Source organism: Eubalaena glacialis, chromosome 14 (assembly GCF_028564815.1).
Source record: "Eubalaena glacialis isolate mEubGla1 chromosome 14, mEubGla1.1.hap2.+ XY, whole genome shotgun sequence".
NCBI classification, from domain to species: Eukaryota; Metazoa; Chordata; class Mammalia; order Artiodactyla; family Balaenidae; genus Eubalaena; species Eubalaena glacialis.
Window position 1 is genome coordinate 79546368 of NC_083729.1, and position 18420 is coordinate 79564787.

Genomic DNA, 18420 nt, shown 5'->3' on the forward strand with positions numbered 1-18420 from the left:
TTAACTCGCTGCGTGCCCGTGGGAAAGCCCACTCCTTTTCAGAGCCTCAGTTTGCCTGGCGCTTAGGCCTTCTCTCTGCTCCAGCAAGTGACCCGAGCGGATGGGGCTGCGGTGCAGGGGGAGTGAAGGTCTCGGGCAACCCCAGAGCCTTTCCCTTCCCTCGTCTACCTACCCCCATCCCCACCCCACAGGAGAAGTCGCCATTCTGTTTCTTTCTCGATTGGCAAGGTGGGGTGGAGGGCTGGACGTGGAGGTGCTGGGTGCGGAAGGCGACGCTGCGTCACCGAGAGGTCAGCAAGGCCAGGGAGACAAGGCCCGGCTCTGATCTGGGGAAGGGCCGAAGGGCCCAGAAGGCACGTGCTCGGGAGCGGACTGTCCTCTGGGGAAAGAGAAGCGCCCCGGACTTGAGGAGGGGGCGGGGAGGGAGAGTCAGAGGACGCAGGTTCTGGGCAGAAGGGATGGGGGTGGGGGGAGGTGGAGAGGACGCGGACAAAGGAGGCGGCCGGCAGCCCAGCTGTTTTGAAAAATGCTTCCTGTTTCTTTAAAGGCGCTCGCGGCTCGGGCGGCCGGGGCTGGGGAGGCGGCGGCGGGAGCTGCCTCCTCTCCGGGCGGCGGCGCTGACTGATCTAGCGAATTGGGCTTCTGTGTAAACTGAGGCTAAACAAACACAGATGGAGCGCAGCGGGCGTTCTCCAGAAATGCTGGCACGGCGGCAGCGACTTCAGATGACACTCTGAGCGCTCCGGGAACGGACAGCCCGGCGGCTTCGCGGAGCCGGCGGCGCAGCTGCCCCGGACGAGGGGGAGAAAGGGAGGGAGGGAGGGAGGGAGCGAGCAGGGGGAGAGCTGGAGACTCCGAGGCGCTGAGCGCCGCGGCCGCCTGGGCAGAGCCGGCGCGCAGCGTGTAGAGCGAGCGCGGCGGGCGCGCTTCCCGGGCAGCCCCACGCCCCTGCCTTGCGCGCTGCCCGCGCCATGAAGCACATCCCGGTTCTCGAGGACGGGCCGTGGAAGACAGTGTGCGTGAAGGAGCTGAACGGCCTCAAGAAGCTCAAGAGGAAAGGCAAGGAGCCGGCGCGGCGCGCGAACGGCTATAAAACTTTCCGATTGGACTTGGAAGCGCCCGAGCAAGGCGCCGCCGCTACCAACGGGCTGCGGGACAGGACCCAGCGGCTGCAGCCGGTCCCGGCCCCGGTGCCAGCCCGGGTGGCGCCGGCCGTTCCCTCAGGTGGGGGCGCGGACACGGCCGGGGAGCGCGGGGGCGCCCGGGCTCCGGAGGTCTTGGACGCGCGGAAACGCGGCTTCGCCCTGGGCGCAGTGGGGCCGGGACTCCCCACGCCGCCGCCACCGCCGCCGCCTCCAGCGCCCCAGGGCCAGGTACCTGGGGGTCCCGAGGCACAGCCTTTCCGGGAGCCCGGCCTACGTCCCCGCATCTTGCTGTGCGCACCGCCAGCACGCCCCACGCCGTCGGCGGCCCCTGCTCCCCCGGAGCCCTCAGTGCGCCCGGCTCCCCCCACGCGCCCTGGGGAAAGTTCTTACTCGTCAATTTCACACGTAATTTACAATAACCACCCGGATTCCTCCGCGTCGCCTAGGAAACGGCCGGGCGAAGCTACAGCTGCCTCCTCCGAGATCAAAGCCCTGCAGCAGACCCGGAGGCTCCTGGCGAACGCCAGGGAGCGGACGAGGGTGCACACCATCAGCGCAGCCTTCGAGGCGCTCAGGAAGCAGGTACCGGCTCCCAGCCACACACCCTCACCGCGCCCGGGTATGACTGCGGGAGTGGGTGGGTAAGTGGCGGGGGGACTTTAGGGAGGATGAGGGCGTGGGTAAGCAGCAAGTTGTCCCCGCCCGGTCGGCCCCAGGGCCCAGACAGGTTTGGGTCCTCCTGGGGCAGTGACCTTTGCCACAGCGTTGGTACGGCTCTTAGTTTGCAAAGTGGGGGTGAAGGTTCGAGATCTCTGGCTCGGGCACGCCCTGGTTACAGCCACCCCCATCCCCCCTGGGGTGACCCTGTCTGCGCGTCTGCCTTCACCCCTCATAGTTCACTTTTATGGCAGCGAATATTTGTCTCCCGAGTCCCTTGGGCGCGGTGGGGAGTGGAGAGGGGCAATGTGGGAATCTGTCTCCGGCGGGGAAAGGGGGAAGACCCTTACCCTTCCGGCAATTTGGCGTGGTCTTGGAGGCCCGGAATGCTGCGGAGGGGTGGTCCTGGTTTTGCCAGAACATAAGGGTCCCTCACTCCGCGGGAACCTGTCAGTCCCTCCTCAGCCCCCACCTCCCAGCAGGGGTGCCCCCGAACTCAGGTTGCTTCTGCGCTCTGCACCCCTCGCTCCTGGTGTCCTTAAGGACCCGGGGTACAAGCCTGAGCCCCCTCTGCAAGGGTGGCCTCAGGAATTGGCTGGAGAGAGCCTTCCCAGGAGATCCCCTCCACTGCTGCCCTTCGCCGCCCGCCGCGTGCTGAAGCAGGCAGGTCTGCTGAGGGGACTGATTGGTCGGGGAATCTTCAGAAACTAGTTCTGGGGTGGTTAGGGGCTTCTTAGTTTGGGGCAGGTGGGGGCTGTCCTCACCAGACACTGTCTTCTGGGGCCGATGGGAAAGAATATTTGTGCAAGAATTACCCATAGTGGGGAGTGGCAGTTTTACAATTCCACTTAGACAAGATTGAGACTGCCCTGGGATTCTAGGCTGCTCATTTTCACAGAGCGGAGATCTAAGAAGAGTGTGGTAAGTGCCCCCTGCCCCCACCCCACACAGGGCATGGGGAAGGGTTGGGGGGGGTGGATGTGACTGGTTTGAATGGTCAGGATTTTTGCTTGCTCTGCAGCTGACTTCCTGTGTGACTTCAGGAAAGTTACTCACCCTCTCTGGGCTTTAGCCAACAACAAAGGATTTCAGAAAACATGATCTTCTTTTTGGATCACACTCTCTCCTCTTCCTCCTGTGGGTGGGGCAGGGAAGGTGCCTGTGTCCATCCATGGGAAGGGAATTAAACTCCTGGGGAAAAGAGTTTCTATGACTTTTGAGCCAAAGTGTCACATTTGGGCTTGAGTAAGATGATTGGTCAATGAGGTAGAGTGGAGTGGAGGAGTCAGATAACTGTCATAGACAGTTGGGACCTTGGGCAGTGGGCCCAGTGGAGAATTCAGTTTCACCCTCAGGCAGTGGCTCTGTGTCAGAGGGTGGCAGCCTGGAGGGCATCCTGCTACCTACCGCCCAGGATGGAAGGATGAGATAGCAGAGAGATGACTGTCCACCTGCTCACCTTGCAGCTAGGGCAACCCCTCTCAGATTGGGGAGGCCACGTGCCCAGAGCATCACAGCTGGTGAGAGGAAGGGCAGGGCTGGCACCTAGGTCCTTTAACTGACAGTTCAGGGTCCTTTTTACTCCTCCAGCTGCCTCTTTCAGTTCCGAGAAAGTATTCACGGTCTCTGTGTGTTCAACTACATCTCATTTGTCCAGTGGCTTTAACTTCTTTCAGTAATAAATTCCATCTTATTTGATCTTAACATCCCTGTCGGTTGAATTAGCTTTCCATTTAATGGAATGGAAAACTGGAGCCTGGAGAAAGAAGGAAGGAAACGCTTCCAAGATCACCTAGTGGGTTAGGGAAGATGACAGAAGTTTCTGGAATGTCTGCCTGGCCAAATGCTTCTCACAGTGTCAGCTGTATCAGCGCTGTGGGCCCTGCACTCGCGGTGTTGTTAAGTCGGAAGGTGGGCGTACACATGGCTGACTCTCTGAGATGAGATTGTTAATCGTGGTTTCCTTTCACTTTTGTCCTTCTTGTGTGGAAATTCTATATAAGTGGGACAAATTCAGGGAGAAAGTGTGCACACACACACACAGGTACACACAGCTGTACCTATACACACGATCAGTACACGTGCCCAAGAGCACACACAAATGCGTGATCAGAAGCGCCTGCTCCGGTTTGTTCCCCCCCTTGCCCAGTCCATCTGTCCCTTCCCCAAAAAGGCTGCGGGTGGGCACCGGTCTATTGTCTGGGAGGGAAAGAAATATCGCTAGGGCACACTCACCATGTCCACATCACAGCCCCCATCCGATGGGGAAAGTCCTGTGTCTCAGAGGCGCTCCTTCCTCCTCTGGACCTCAGTATCCCACCTGTAGAAAGTGCGCACGTGAATACACACACACACTCGTGTGCGTATGTGTGTGTGTGCCCCTATCCAGGCAGGCTGTGACTCTGGATCTAGGCTTAGGCTTGACTGTCTGAAATGGACCCTGGGAAAGGAGGGTGAGGAAGAAGGACGGTTTTTCCTGAAATGAGGCCATGGCTGTTGCAGCACCGAGGTCAGTTCTGGGACTGTGGCTCTGGTCTGGGGCTTCATTTCTCTGAGCAGCTTCCCGGTACGGCGAAAAGAGCACTGGGCAGGGAGTCCGGAGGCCGGAGTTTGAGTTATACCTCTGCTGTATGCTTTCTGTGTGACCGTGGACAAGTCACTTTCCCTCTCTGAGCCTCAGTTGCTAAAGTTGGAAAATGATGATAATGCTTACCTCATACACCGCTTCTCTGCAGAGAGCGAATGAAGAAAGGAATGGGGGCCGTAGGAGGAATGAACATTTCTTGAACGTCTGCAACGTCCTCAGTGCTGGGCAAAGGCCTTGACCGATGTAGAAATAAGAATTCTGTAATCATTTTAATAATAATCATAGAAACTGCCATTTATCAGATGCTTCCTTTGTACTGGGTTGTGTGCTAAGCGTGTTATGCGTATTAGTTCATTTAATGAAGTAGGTATTGTTCCCACCCCCCATCCCCCCACCCTCATTCCCACCCCTGTTTCACGGATAGTGAGGCCGAGGTTCAGGGAACTTCTGTAAGTTGGTGGAGGTCTCGCAGCCTTTGGCCACCGCATGAGGCCTCCTGGGTTTTGCACTGCATGCCTCCCCGGCCTGCCATTCACCAGGCTTCAGGGTGCCGGCGCCCTCCCGGACGTGGTGCAGTCACAGCCTGCGTGGCTGTGTGCCGCTGTCATTGCAGAGCCTGGATTGAATCGGAGTCAGCGAGTCGCTCCAGGGCCCAGGCTCCTAACGGCCCCGCTCTTCAGCCTGGTGACCACCCCGGAGCTGTCCACCCCCAGCATGGGGGAAGCCAGACAGTCTTCTGTGTTGTCCAACCCATCGTGCTCTCAAGCAGGAAGGGAATGGGGTGGGGGGCTGCTTGGCCATGAGAAGTGCAGGTGGGGGAGAGGGAGGCCCCCTGGCAGTGGGGCCAGGGGGTGCGTGTGCGGGGCAGATGGTCAGGCCGCAGCACGTGCCACCAGCCCAGCTGCTCGGGGCCCTCCCCGCCGTCTCACGTGAAGGCCATGTGTGCATAGCTGGGCCTGGCCCATGTGCAGGTCTGCTCCGGGCTGGGTGGGAGAGGGTCCAAGGGAAAGCCTGGCCTTGCTGGGCGGGTGAGGGGAGGGGCCAGAGCTGTGGGCCTCGGCCTCCCCCGCAGAACCTTCTGGTTCACAGGCTGTGCTCACCCTCGGGGCATCTGGTGTGTGTGCCGATTTGTGCAGATTTCCTCTCTCCCCAAGAAGCATGAAGCCCCTCAGCATTGATGGAGGAATGGCAGCCTAGCCAGGCAGAGGCCTGGGGCAGCAAGGAGGAGCCCTCAGGACCTGCTGAAGTGCCAAACCAGTGGCCCCCTCCTCTGCTGCCCCTGGAGTGTCCCAGGGAATCCTCAACAAGTGAACCCAGGATGGCCCAGGAGGGGGCATGAGGATGGCACCCCCAGCCCAGCACCTCCCTCAGTCTCAGACCCCATAGGATGCCAGGGGCCCATGGCCCCACTGCAACCTGTACCCCCCTCCTCAGGGAATGGGGGACGGGCCTGCTTGCATCCAGATGGGAGAGGGGTGACAGAAGCCTCTCTCCTGCCCCCTCGCATCCACAGTCACCAGGACAGCAGCTTGTTGAGCCTCATTGCACTGGGCGAAGTGCCTTACCTGGCCCTGTTGTCATGCTGCCTTCCCATTTCACAGATGGGGATGCTTACAGAGGTGGAGTGAGTGACCAGGATTTGTCCCGTCTGGCCCTGGGCCATGGCTCTTAACTACTCAGACCCAGGTTCTCAGGGTCCAGCCTCGTTGCTGTGTAGCAGGTTGGGATTTTGTTTAAATAGAACTTGACAAGGACCTTGAACAGCTCTGTGTAGAGCGGCTTCACCCCAGGGAGCCAGCACTCACTGACACGAGCTGATTAGAGAAAAATTTCAGATGGAATGAAGTGCTCGGCTGTGTGCTGGGGATGCAGTGATGTTGGAGCTCTGCGGGTCCAAGAGTCTCGGTGGGCATCTTGGGCTGGGTCTGAAGGGTGGGTAGGAGTTGGCACAGAGGCAAGAGGGCGGAGGGCTTCCAGGCCTCCCCTGCATTGGCTGGTTGGCTCCTGGCTTTGCTTCTCTGTAGCGCCTCCCTACATCTGCCCATGGCGATTCCATTCTGAGGTAGCAGGTATTCTGATGCCCATTTCATTGGTGAGGAAACTGAGGTCCCCTAAGGTTGTGGACCTAAGATCACGTGGATGGCCTGGAGTAGAATCCCAGGCCAGTGCCCTTCCTGCTTTTTCCCGCTTGCTGGAGCCAGGAGAGGGTCCAGCTTGGGGTAGGTGGGATGGAATCTTTTAGGGGCACGTGGGACCTGGTGAAAAATCCCCATACTGCACCTGCTTCTCTGAAGCATAACAATTCTTGTGGGGTGAGCGTGAGGCAGGTCCTTTTACTTTACAGGAAGTTTTGCTGCCTGTCAGTAGCTGGAGCCGAGTGGCCCTGCTGCCTCCTTTGGCTTCTGTCCTCTGCCCAGGCTGAGCAGATGACTGCTGTGTGGTCCCCGGCGGGTGGTGGGATGGCTGGGCTCTGGGCCTCACTGTGGATGCTCAGAGAGGTAATGCACCAAGGCTGGGGTCCCATGGAGTCCAGAACTCTCCATCCCCTGCTCAGAAGCGTGGGCTGCCCACCTCCCCACCATAGGCTATAGATGCTCATCCATCCCCCCAAGCCGTTGCTTCTGGCTGATTGGAAAGAGCCCAGCTAAGGTGTGAGTTCAAAACCCAGCTCATCTTTCATCAGTTGAGAGATACAGGAAGTTCTTACACTCCCTGGGCATCAAATGCTTCTCTGTAAAGTGGAAGTCGTCATTTCTACCTCATGGTGCTGTTTAAAGATGAATTATATTCACAACACCCAGCCCTCTGCCTGGCCTTAGTAGATCACAAGAAACAGCAAGGGGATGGCCTGGTTCCAGCAGTCATCCAGGGTACCCAGGCATTATTCCCACTCTCCAGATAAGAAAACTGAGGCTCAGAGAGGTGAAGCTACCTGTCCAAAGTCACCCCGCTGTTTGGAATTCAGACCAGCTCTTTCTGCCTTACCTTGACCTCCTAGAATCAGATCCTCATAGGCCAGGGTGCCTCTGAGCTGGGCTTTCGGGGGCCCAGCTGCTGCATCCTGGGCCGTGGGCACCAGGATCATCTGGAATTAGCCAGGTGAGCTGAGGAGCACACCCTGGGGAGCGGGAGGAGGTAGAGTGAACTGGCAGAAGGCGCCCTTGGTGTCCCATATATGGCCACCGCTGGTGGTGGGAGTTTGGAGAGCCCGGTGGCCAAGCTCCTGGTGGGAGCTTGGAGAGCCCGCCTTCCTCGGGCGATAAACACACGAGCTTCTGGCTCCAACCGGGTCTTAGCTGAGTGACCTGGGGCCCAATATGTCACCTCTCTGTTTCCTCATGTGCAGATGGGGTAACAATCTTTATTTGGGGGAAAGTTTCAATGGGCTAAAACTACCTGTAAATAGTGACCACGGTGCCAGGTAAACAACCAGAGTTCAATAGATGGGTTTTTTTCTTTAAACTCCACAGTTGCTTCTTAATTTATTTAATTAATTTATTTATTTTTGGCTGCGTTGGGTCTCCGTTGCAGCGTGACGTAGGGCTTTCTCTAGTTGCGGCGAGCGGGGACCACTCTTCGCTGCGGTGCACGGGCCTCTCATTGCGGTGGTTTCTCCCGCTGCGGAGCATGGGCTCCAGGCACGCGGGGTTCAGTAGTTGTGGCGCACGGGCTTAGTTGCTCCATGGCATGTGGGATCTTCCCGGACCAGGGCTCGAACCCATGTCTCCTGCATTGGCAGGCGGATTCTTAACCACTGCACCACCAGGGAAGCCCCCTCAATAGATGATTTTCTTGTTAGACCTGGACTTTGACACAAGCAGTGGGACAGAGTGACAAATCTGGGGCACAACTGGCTCAGAACTTGGCACGGGAGCCCCTAGGTCGGCCTTGACCTCATCTGTTGCTCTGTGGTCCCGCAATGACCCTGGATCCCCATGTGCAGATCCCTTGCAAGATCCCTGCTCCCTGCTGGGCCCAGGGCTCAAAGAGCTGGGTAACTCCCAGCATGGCCTCTGGGTAACAGCACACTAGAGCCTGTGTCACAGAGCCACGCCCGGTGTCCAGAGCCTCCACCAGGAGGGCACTCCCTCCCTGGGTGCAGGGGAGGCAGAGGTGCTAGGCTGGCCCCTGAGACCCCTGCTCCTGCCCCAGGGAACCTTTCTGTCCCACAGACCTTGTTTATTTGTTCAGGCTGATAAAGCAGGATTCTCTGGACTCTGGATGAGAACAGGCAAAGTGCATTGTTCTGCAGGCTTTTCTCAGATGGGTTTGGAGCTGTGGCCAGGGCTGGGAGGGGGAAGGGGAATGCACAGGAGTTGGTGGTCCCTGTGTCACCTCCCTGCCCCTCCCTGTGTTTCCTGGCCTGGTGAAGGGCAACTCCTTGGCTGCTAGAGGATTTTGAAAGGTGACAGCAAACCTCACCTCGGGCTTGTGGTCTCAGGACCCCCAGGGGGTGGGGGAATGATCAGGCAATATGTCCTGGCTCCAGATCTCCTGCTTCTCACCCTCTCTGGAGCCCCTCTTTGGAGACCCTCTGCAACACCCACCGTAATAATGTCACTGACGTGTATCAGGCCTTACTCTGTGCAGCGCATATGCCATCTCCTTTAGTCCTTACCACGCTGTGTGGTCAGTCCTGTTAGCAATATGACAAGGACACCAAGGCTCAGAACGGTTATGTCTCTTGCCCAGGGTTTGTAGCTAGAGCCAGGAGTTAGCCCAGGTGACCAGAAGGTGTACGAGCTTCACCTCTGCACCAAATAACTAAATCTTTATCCTCAGAGAATTTTGGGAATTCCCTGGCGGTCCAGTGGTTAGGACTCCATGCTTCCACTGTAGGGGGCGCGGGTTCAATCTCAGGTCCGGGAACTAAGATCCTACAAGCTGAGCGGCATGGCCAAAAAAAAAAATAAAAGAGAGAGAGAGAGAACAGTTTTTGAACCCAGTTCTAAACCTTCTGGAGTCACCTGATAGATATGGAGGGAGAGCATTCATTTGTTCATTCATTCCCTCAGTCAACAAACCCTTTGGAGGCCGGTGATGGGCAGGACCTGGGCTAGGCTCTGCATACAGAGGCTTTCCCCTGACAGCTCACACAGAGACTGACCATTAAATGAGTCACAGTAATCAGGAGTTAAGGACAGATGGCGGGCTATTAGAGCACCGTCAAGGGGAGGCAGCCCTAGTCCCCGGGGTAGGGTTGGGTGGAAGGTCAGGGGAAGCTCCTGGAAGAAGTGAGCTTTAACGTGAGATCAAGATGTTGACGCGTTTAGGGTCCTCATCTGAAGCGGCTCTCTTGATTATGCTTTCTGGAGCACAGCGCTGCTGACGTTTTGGGCTGGGTCATTCTTTGTTGTGGAGGCATCGTAGGATCCTGAGCATCGTAGGATGTTTAGCAGCATCCCTGGCCTCTGCCCACTACAGGCCAGTAGCCCCTCCCCGCCTGCTCCCTGGTGGTGACGATCAAGAATGTCTGCAGACATTGCCAGCTGCCCCTTAGGGACAACATTGTCCCTGGTTGAGAACCACTGGTCCAGAACAGTGCCCGGCATACTTGTTGAGTGGTCCCTGCAAGGCGCCCCACTCTCTGTGGGCTGAGGGTTAGTACCAGGTATCCGTGGTGGGGATGGATGCTGCATGTAGATCCTGGAGAGCCATAGAGAGGAGGATGCCACAGCCTGGGTTGCAGTGTACGTTTGGGCCATTTAGGTGAACGACGCATCAGAGCAGCTCTACTGGTTAGCGCCTGTCAGGTGGATTTTGTGGTGATGTCCCCGTGTTACGACACAGAACTCTGCTGCAGTCTTTGTAGCTTTTTGCTCAAGCAGCAGGAGCATTGGTGGACAATGTTAGAGACTCCATCGCTTCACCCATACAAATCCCTGTGCCATTAGTGAGTGTCTAGTTGGTGATGAATGTCAAGGCTGTCAAGTCTGGTTGGGGCTGTCCTGTTGCAATGCCCAGCAGCACCCCAGGTCCAGAGGGCAGAAAGAAAAAGAGAAAAGCAAAAGAAAGCCAATCAGGTGTGGGCCCCCCAGCTGAACACTGGCACTTTGCTTCTGGTCTGTTCCCAGAGTCCCAGGCGCCTAACTCTGCTCTGATGTTATAACATCACTCTTGAGTGTAAGTTCTCTGATGGCAGACCCGAGTTATTATTTGTTGTCAGACCCCAAGTGCCCAGCAAGACAAGTGCCACTGAATGAGTAAACAGACCCTCAGAGCTAAAAAACCTCTGTTCTCTCTGAGAGATTCCTTCTCAGGGAGGGAGGGTGGTGGAGCTCTGTCCTGGGGGAACTCGGTGTGCTTCGTGCTCACTGACATTCGGGCAAGAGCTGAGTCTCGATTTCTTCGCCTGTGACATGGGAATGTGGATGCCTCCCAAGGTTGTGAGTGTGGAAACAGCGGGTGCTTAGAACAGGGAATAAAATCGGGGTTGAGGGATTAGATGGGCCACCTCTGCCGCCCTGCAGTCCCCTGTCCGGCGGTGCAGATGTCAGTGTGAGGGGCCCTACACCTGCCTGGCTGAGGTGCCCCCGGGCCGTTCTCAGCAGAGACCCTGGCAGCCCCTCCTGACGCCTTCTCACCCTCCAGGTGCCATGTTACTCATATGGGCAGAAGCTGTCCAAGCTGGCCATCCTGAGGATCGCCTGTAACTACATCCTGTCCCTGGCGCGGCTGGCCGACCTCGACTACAGTGCCGACCATAGCAACCTCAGCTTCTCCGAATGTGTGCAGCGCTGCACCCGCACCCTGCAGGCCGAGGGCCGTGCCAAGAAACGCAAGGTACGTGCCAGCCACGCAGGCAGCAGCCTCCTGGGAAGACAGAGAGGTGGGGACAGGAACTTGGGGAGCCCCTCACTCCCCCAGGCTTCCAAAGGGACCGGTGAGCTCGGCCTTTAGGAGCTTTGCTGGGGTTCGTGCCAGCTTCAGGGCTCCTCAGGCCCCTGGGATTGTGTGTGACTCTACTCCTGGTAATGGGGCTGCTGGGGACCTGGGACAGTCACCCTGGGCCTGCGTTTGTTCATCACTCAAATGAGGAGGACAGCTTACCTCTGAAGCTCTTTCTGGCCTTACATGCTCTTAGGATGAATCCCCCATGCGACCCCTGATTGATGTCATATCAGGGTGAGATCTCCTGAACTGGTAACAGCCCAAGAGAGCCCTTCGGTGTGTTTTGGTAATGTGACTTGGCCTGTGGGTTACCTGAGGCCACGCATTAAGGCAAGTGATATTCATTCATTCATTCATTCATTCTGAAGAGATTTACTGAGCCCCAGCCATGTGCCACGCTTGCCGGACAGGGGTATAAAAATGATAAACATATGGTCGCAGCACCCCTGCAGCTCACAGGATGCTCAGAGACCCTCTTGCCTGTGGATAAGGGCAGAAGAGTGTAGGAAAGGAGGCCCTGGAGGCCTGTGCTGGGGCAGGGGAAGGCCAGGCGGAGAAGGGACAGGTTACCTCTCCTGCCCAAGGGAGTTTGAAAGGTCATCTTTGTGTAAGTGGTGTTTGAGCTGGCATCAGCAGGACAACCAGGAGGTCACCGGGCAGTGAAGCAGGAACAATATCTGAGGCAGAGGGAACAGCCTGTACAAAGCCTGATGTGTTTGGAGAAATACGGGCAGGAGGAAAGGTGTCGGGCACAGCTATGCTTCCCAGATGGCCTAGGCTTCCAGCATTTCCAGTTGGGGGTCATTGCCAGGCAGTGCAGAGCAAGGCTTATGGCAACCCTCTGGATCTCTGTGCCCACGAGGCTAGAGGGAGAGAGACAGAGGGTGGGACCCAGTCTGCATCCATGAAGAGGGTAGAGGTGGTTAGAGATGCCTGACTCCCCTGGGCATCCAGGGATGGGGAGCGGGAGGGAGCCAAGTGACTCTGGCATCCTCCATTCATTCCTTCCTACCACCTCCTCCTTCCTTCCTGGCCGGCCCCTCCTCACATCCCTGACATTCCTCCCCCAGCCCCCCCTTTCAAGGAGGCCCCTCTCTGGGTTCTCCAGGTTTCCCAGGGGCCCCTTCAAGAGGCTTCCAGCCAGGGAGGCCCTCTGTGGACTCTCCTGCCCACAGCAGGGAGGGCCCCGGCATGTCCCCACTGCCAGCCACTGCCGCTGCTGCGGTGATGGCACGTTGGGATCCTGGGAGTGATTTAATGTGGACCAATTAGATGAAATCGTCATCAAGTGGGTGAGAGAGGAAGCGCCACTGGCTGCTCACAGGGCGGCTTTCCTCTGGAAAGTGACACGGGTAAATTAAGGGCGTGATTGATGGCTCCATGCAGCGCTCTGTGACAAAGGAGGGTTGTAAACTCTCGGTGAACTTCCCCTGGCATTCGGTGGTGGTCGGTCGGAGGTGTGGATGGGCAGGGTGGGCAGGCGCCATTTCCCCTGTCTCTGCCCCTCATCCCCCCCTCCCCAAGTCCTCCCGTCAGCCACCGAAGGCCAGAGTGCTGGGCCCCCCTCCTTCCCTGTTCTTTGATTGGAGCAAGTGCCCTGGGCTGGGGAGGAAACTAGATGCTTGGGAGGTGAGGGAAGAAGAGGGGTGGTGGGGTGACGAAGCCCAACAGAGACGAGCTTTTGGCTTCCCCTGAAATCACATCAAATCTAAGACACCTTAGAGACCATCTGGTCCAGCCTCCCCATTGTCCAGATTGGGAGACTGAGGTGTTAGATTGTGGGTAAGAGCATCAAACAGCCCTGAGTTCAAGGCCTGGCTCACCACCTACTAGCTGTATCATTTTGGACCCATTTCTTAACCTCTTCTTGCCTCAGTTTTCTCCTCAATAAACAGGGATGGTGGAAACATCAGAGATTTCCAAGGCCCTTTCTAGTCTGACTCTACAAGCAGAGGTCCTGCCTCACCTCTGAAGGGCAAGGGGCCACTTGCATCCTGTAGCCCCTCCTGCCGAGCGGGCTGTCCTGAGGCTGCCATCTCCCGAGGACCATGCCTGGACAACCACCATTGCCCAGAGGACTTAGAGGGAGGGATGGGACAGGGTCTTGGAGCTGCTGGGACATCTGAGGCCTTTTGGGCCCTGTAACTGCCCTGGTAGATGATTGGCAGATCACAGCACCACCCCACTCCTGGTGTGTGTGCCTTCCTGCATCTGTCCCCATGCAGGTAGGTGAGTTTCAGGGTGCCCTCAGGGATGGTCTTCAGTGACCCGCCCAGTGGCCCTGAGTGCCTGGGATAGGCCACCATTTTGTTAACCAGAACCAAGGGAGCTGGTGTCCCTGGAGACGCATTCCTTCATTTGTTCATACATTCATTCATTCAGTGTTTATCGAGCACTGGCAGTGAGTTCCGTGTTGGGCAATCCCATCCTGAGCACATGGGCACTGTGATGGGTATTTGCGATGGGGAGGGCTTGGCCCTCCCTAGTCCCTGTAGACAGGGCAGGTGGATGTGAGGCTGAAATCAAGCCCCTGTTGCCCCTCCCCTGCAGCCATTCAGGGCAGCCTGAGGGTTTGGGGATGGGAGTGAATCAGGCTTACATTCTAATAAAGGATAAAGAAAGGAAGAAACTAGAAAATATGCTGATGTAAGTGACCAGCTGAAAGGAAGTCCTCCATAAATGATCATCACCAATGCCACTGAGGGCGATCTGAGCTGTCCCAGAGAGCGTGGCTCTCTCACAGTTCATGTGCCCCAGAGGCTGGGCGACCCTTTTCCAGAACACCTCCTTGACAGATTGTACTCAGTGTCCCCTGATGAGCAAGCTGCCTTGTCCCTCCAGACCTGTGTTAAGAATGGGATTTAAAGTGATCTTTACTTACCCTCTAGGCCCCAGGCACATCCTTTTGCCCATCTCAGCCCTTCCTTGCTGGGGGTGGGGACCCATATCCCTTGACGGGTGAGTCCTCTATATCTGGGCCTCACAGGAAGTGACTTTGAGGGTCCAGGGTCCGTTTGGAAGCCCTGGTCGTGCAGAGAGGCCCGTCGGAGGCTGCCAAGCAGAGAGACAGGTGGGAGGAGTGGAAGGGCTCTGCAGATCTCAGCTCGAGCTCCGGCTGCAGCCGGAGATAATGCACATTAAGCACCTGGCTCTGGGCCATGTTTCCGCAGCTCCTGTTTTTAAAGCAGCAACTCCTGGGAGCTTCTGAGGAGGAGAAGGAAAAGCAGCAGAACTGTTCCACACCCGGGCAGGGTGGGCATTGCCGGACCTGTGGGATAGGAGAGGACCAATTTCCCACAATCTAGGGCACTGCCTTCCAGTGAATAATAATAATAATAATAATAATAACAGCAGCAGCAGCTACTAACACTGATGGCATAGCTTAAGCCCTGGCGATAAATGGCCAGTAAGTTCCTGCCCCCAGGTTTCTCACAGGCCCCGGGGTGGCGGTGCGGGGGAGAGAGAAGTCCATTACGGTGCGCTGAGCTAAGGGCCCTACCAGACGCCTGGGCACCGATTGGCGACCCCGGGGCTGTGACTGTAGCCGTGTGTGCCAGCTGGGCAGGGAAGGCTGGCTCTGCAAGGCCAGAGGCTGCTCCTCACCCTGTGGGTGGTCCAGTGCCAGAGGAGGCACTGAGGCTGGCGTAGCCCGACCGCGTCTTCTCTCTTCCTGCTGCTTTCTGGGTAGGGGAGGCTTTTCGTGGTGATGGCAGGTTCGAGGGTAGTCGGACTCCTGTTGGGAAGAACATCTTGGGTGCAGACTTCTGTATTTTTGGTGCTGGGGGCGAGCTGAGGTGGCACATTGGTTTTGGGTTGGGGGGGTCAGTGGGAGCCGAGAGGGTTCTGTCTGGGTGGCTGAAACCAGGCCTCGGACAGGACCTGGTGGCACCTGCTCTTTCTGTGGTCTGTTCTGGAGCCCCAGAGTATGTGAGGCAGAGTCTCCAGCACCTGCTCTGGCTGGATCCAGCCCCTTGTGGGCAGGGTCTCCTGCATCCCCAGAGTCCCCAGTGAGGGACACTGTCCTGTCTCTGTCCCCACCTGCCACGTACACAGTCACCCCCATTGGGGCTTTGGTCTCCACTTCTGTAAGGTGAGTTGACCCCAGAAGTGATTTCTAAGGCCCCTTCTGGTCAGACTTTCCGAACTGAGGTCACCTCAGCTCCTTTTTCTGTCTAAATGACAAAAGGCGTTTACTCTCCCTTCCCCTCTGCCCATCACGGGCATTTCACACAGATCTGAAAGTTGCTTATAGAGACTGTTGGGACCCCAGTGCAGTGCACCCGTAGAATACTGATACTACCTGACGTTCTTAGAGCCTGGATCCCATGCCAGGCGTGGTGCTGGGTGCTTAGTACTTCTGACATATCACCCCGTTGACTCCTCCCGCCACCCCTTCAAGGTGGATCCTGATGTTGTCCCAGGAACCATGAATCTGAGGCTCAGAGGCCCGAGGAACTGGCCAGTAGGAGAGGTGCCCGGGGCTCCTACCATTTCCCTGTCCGGCCCCCCGCATGGAAATGTGGTGGTGAGAGGAGGTCCTGTTTCCACATCCTCCAAGCCATGTTACTGAGTTAAATACCATGTGCTTTCAAAGCCCATGGAGTCCGTCTATGCTGGGAAAGAAGGGGGGGTGGGTGGGAAACCACCATCAAATTCCCTTCTCGTCATAAAAATGGATGCAATTTATTTTTTCTGGCATTCCAATTACATAGACGTTTGTCGCCAGCTGTTTGTTCTAACACGGAGTGTTCTCTCAGCTGTGGTTTCTCCTCTCACAGTTGACACCGTTAGTCCACACGGCTGGCAGGGACTGGGGTGGAGGGGTCGTGGGCTGGGGAGCCCCCCAGGTTAGCTTGGAGCTGCCTTCTTTGGAACACAGAACTTGGCCCTCTGCTGTTCCCCGGGTGGTCCCGAGGTGGGGGAGAGACTGGGGCGCCGCTTTCCCCTCTCCTTTCACACTGTTTTCACCTCCTCCTCCTCTCCCCTCCCGACACGCACTCCCAGACCCCACCCTTCTCCCCGCCACGCTGTGTATGAATGAAAACTTGGGGTCTCGGACAGTGAGAAAGAACCAACCTCTCATGCTCAGAAAGTCAGAGACGTGAAAAGTCCCCTCTGATGCTCTAACCTCCAGGGCACCTCTTCGAGCCAGGGTGCCCCGCTGGAAACCCCTTCAGAGGCTTGGTGCTATAGGTGGGTGTTGAGTTGAGAGAACCCTACAATTCCTTTCAATTCTCTCTGGTGCTGTCATTTAACTTTAAGGCACATACAACAGGGAGACCCTTGGCAAGACCATGAGATAGGGCAAGTGTAGGCTTTGGTGCTGGAGACCTGGGTTTGAATCATGGCACTGGTACTTCCTACCCATGTGACCTTGGGTGTGTTACCTAACTTCTCTGATCCCCCGTTCTCTCGTGTGTAAAGTGTGAGCTTGTAAACCTTCCTTGCCACCTTGCTGGAAGGATTAAAGGAGATCCAGTATGAGAAAGGGCTGGCCTTTTCTCAGTGCCAGAAGGGAAATCTCATGAATTTACAGCCACGAGGTAACAACTTCATATGGAATCCCAGGAAGGATCACCTCAGGAAAGGGCAGTGCCTGGAATGGATGAATGACCAGACAAAAGGCAGATAAGGGCAGATAGTTCTGAATGGGGGACTCCTGTTTGTCCAGCATTCAGGGCAAACCCCCTGGCCCTGCATCCTTAAAGGGGGGCGAGCACCTAGCCAGCCCAGAAATCCCTGGGCTTTCAAAGTTCACGGATTCATACCAAAGAACATGCATGACGTGTGGTTGTACATGGTAATAATGCTAATAAACAGACTCTCACCAACAATCGCGCTGACCGAGTGGGGAGTGCCCATTGCGTGCCGAGCACCTCCCATACTTTATCTCTACCCTTTATGCTAACCCCACAAGTTAGCACCACTTCCCCATTGCACGGAGGGGAAACTGAGGCCAAGAGAAGGGCAGTAACTTGCCCAAGGCCGTGCAGCGAGGAAGTGGTGGAGCTGCTTTGAGCACGTGTCTCTTTGGTTCTAAACTCCGAGCTCTTCAGCTGCGCCCGGGCCCTGAAGCTCACATACCGCCCAGCAGGGTGGCCTGCGCCCGGGGACCCCCAGCAAATGCGGGTGCAGGGCCTTGTCAGGAGCAGGAGCTCTTATGTAAGCAGCCGGGCTGCGGCGCTTGCAGGCTCCATTTAGCCGCGGGGAGCCAACAGCCCGCTGGGGGTGGCAAGGGGTGGGCCGGGCCGGTGTGTGGGGGGGTGTCAGCAGCCCCCCGCCCCCAGTGCCGCCGCCAGCGAGGCCTGACACCGGGTTAAGTCGCCCTGGCGGCCTCTGGCTGCAGCTGGGAGCGCGCCTGGTTCCCATTCGGGCGCTGTGGTTTTGATTAGCTGTTCCACAAGGCAGGCCTGGTGGCGAGGCCCTGGGAGCTCCGCTGGAACAGAGGGTCCCCCGCCCGGCCGCCGCGGCCCCCCCTCCTGGCAGCCCCAGACTCCAGATGTTCCGAGCGCTCGCTGGGAAGGCCTGCTGGCGCCACGGAGGGCAGAGGGCAGGGAAAGCACGCGAGCTGGAAGCCCAAGCACTCAGTCACCGCAGGCCCTGGCAGCCCGCCCAGCGCTCTGCTGGCACATTCCCCAGCTCTCCCCTGGCCATCTGTTCCCAAAAAACCCTTTCAGAGCCTCATCATCACTCAGGATACAACAGCACAAGCAGCTGGTTTGGAGGCAGCAGGGAAAACCGTGCAAAAGGTCCTTTGTGAGAGAGGAAACTCGCTTATGAATAACAGGGCTGGACGCCGTAAAAGTTGGCGGCTGGAATCCGTGTTTCTCAGGCGCCGCTGTTTTCTCTCGACTCTTTATCTGTGCTCTTTATTTGGTTTCCCCTTGTTTTCTTTTAATGGTGTTTCTTCCCCTTCTTGCACCAGTTGTGACTTTTCTTCCTCCTCTAAGGTGCCTGAAGGCCACCTAATTAGGTATCCTGGACGCTGCCGAACCGTTTTTTTCTTTGCAAAGCTCTTAAAATGGGAGATGGTTAGGAGTGACTGTTTTCATAAAACCTGGGCTGGAGGAGACGGGGCAGAAAGAAGGTGCCCGGGAGGGCACAGTGTGGGCAGGGCAGCAGAAAGTCGTCAACCCGGGG

General features: G+C 57.2%; 1 protein-coding gene across 2 annotated transcripts in view; it reads left to right on the forward strand.

Annotated features, from left to right (window-relative positions):
- Positions 1-842: 842 nt before the first annotated feature.
- Positions 843-18420, forward strand: part of ATOH8 (atonal bHLH transcription factor 8) — a 33926-nt gene continuing 16348 nt past the window's right edge. Inside the window, exons 1-2 of one of the 2 annotated variants that reach the window (XM_061211085.1) lie at positions 843-1727; positions 10981-11172. In XM_061211085.1, the coding sequence (XP_061067068.1) occupies positions 972-1727; positions 10981-11172 (948 nt within the window). In that variant the 5' untranslated portion in view covers positions 843-971. Of the gene's footprint in view, positions 1765-10980; positions 11173-18420 lie in introns of those variants that run through there. The other variant, XM_061211086.1, reaches the window with a different exon arrangement.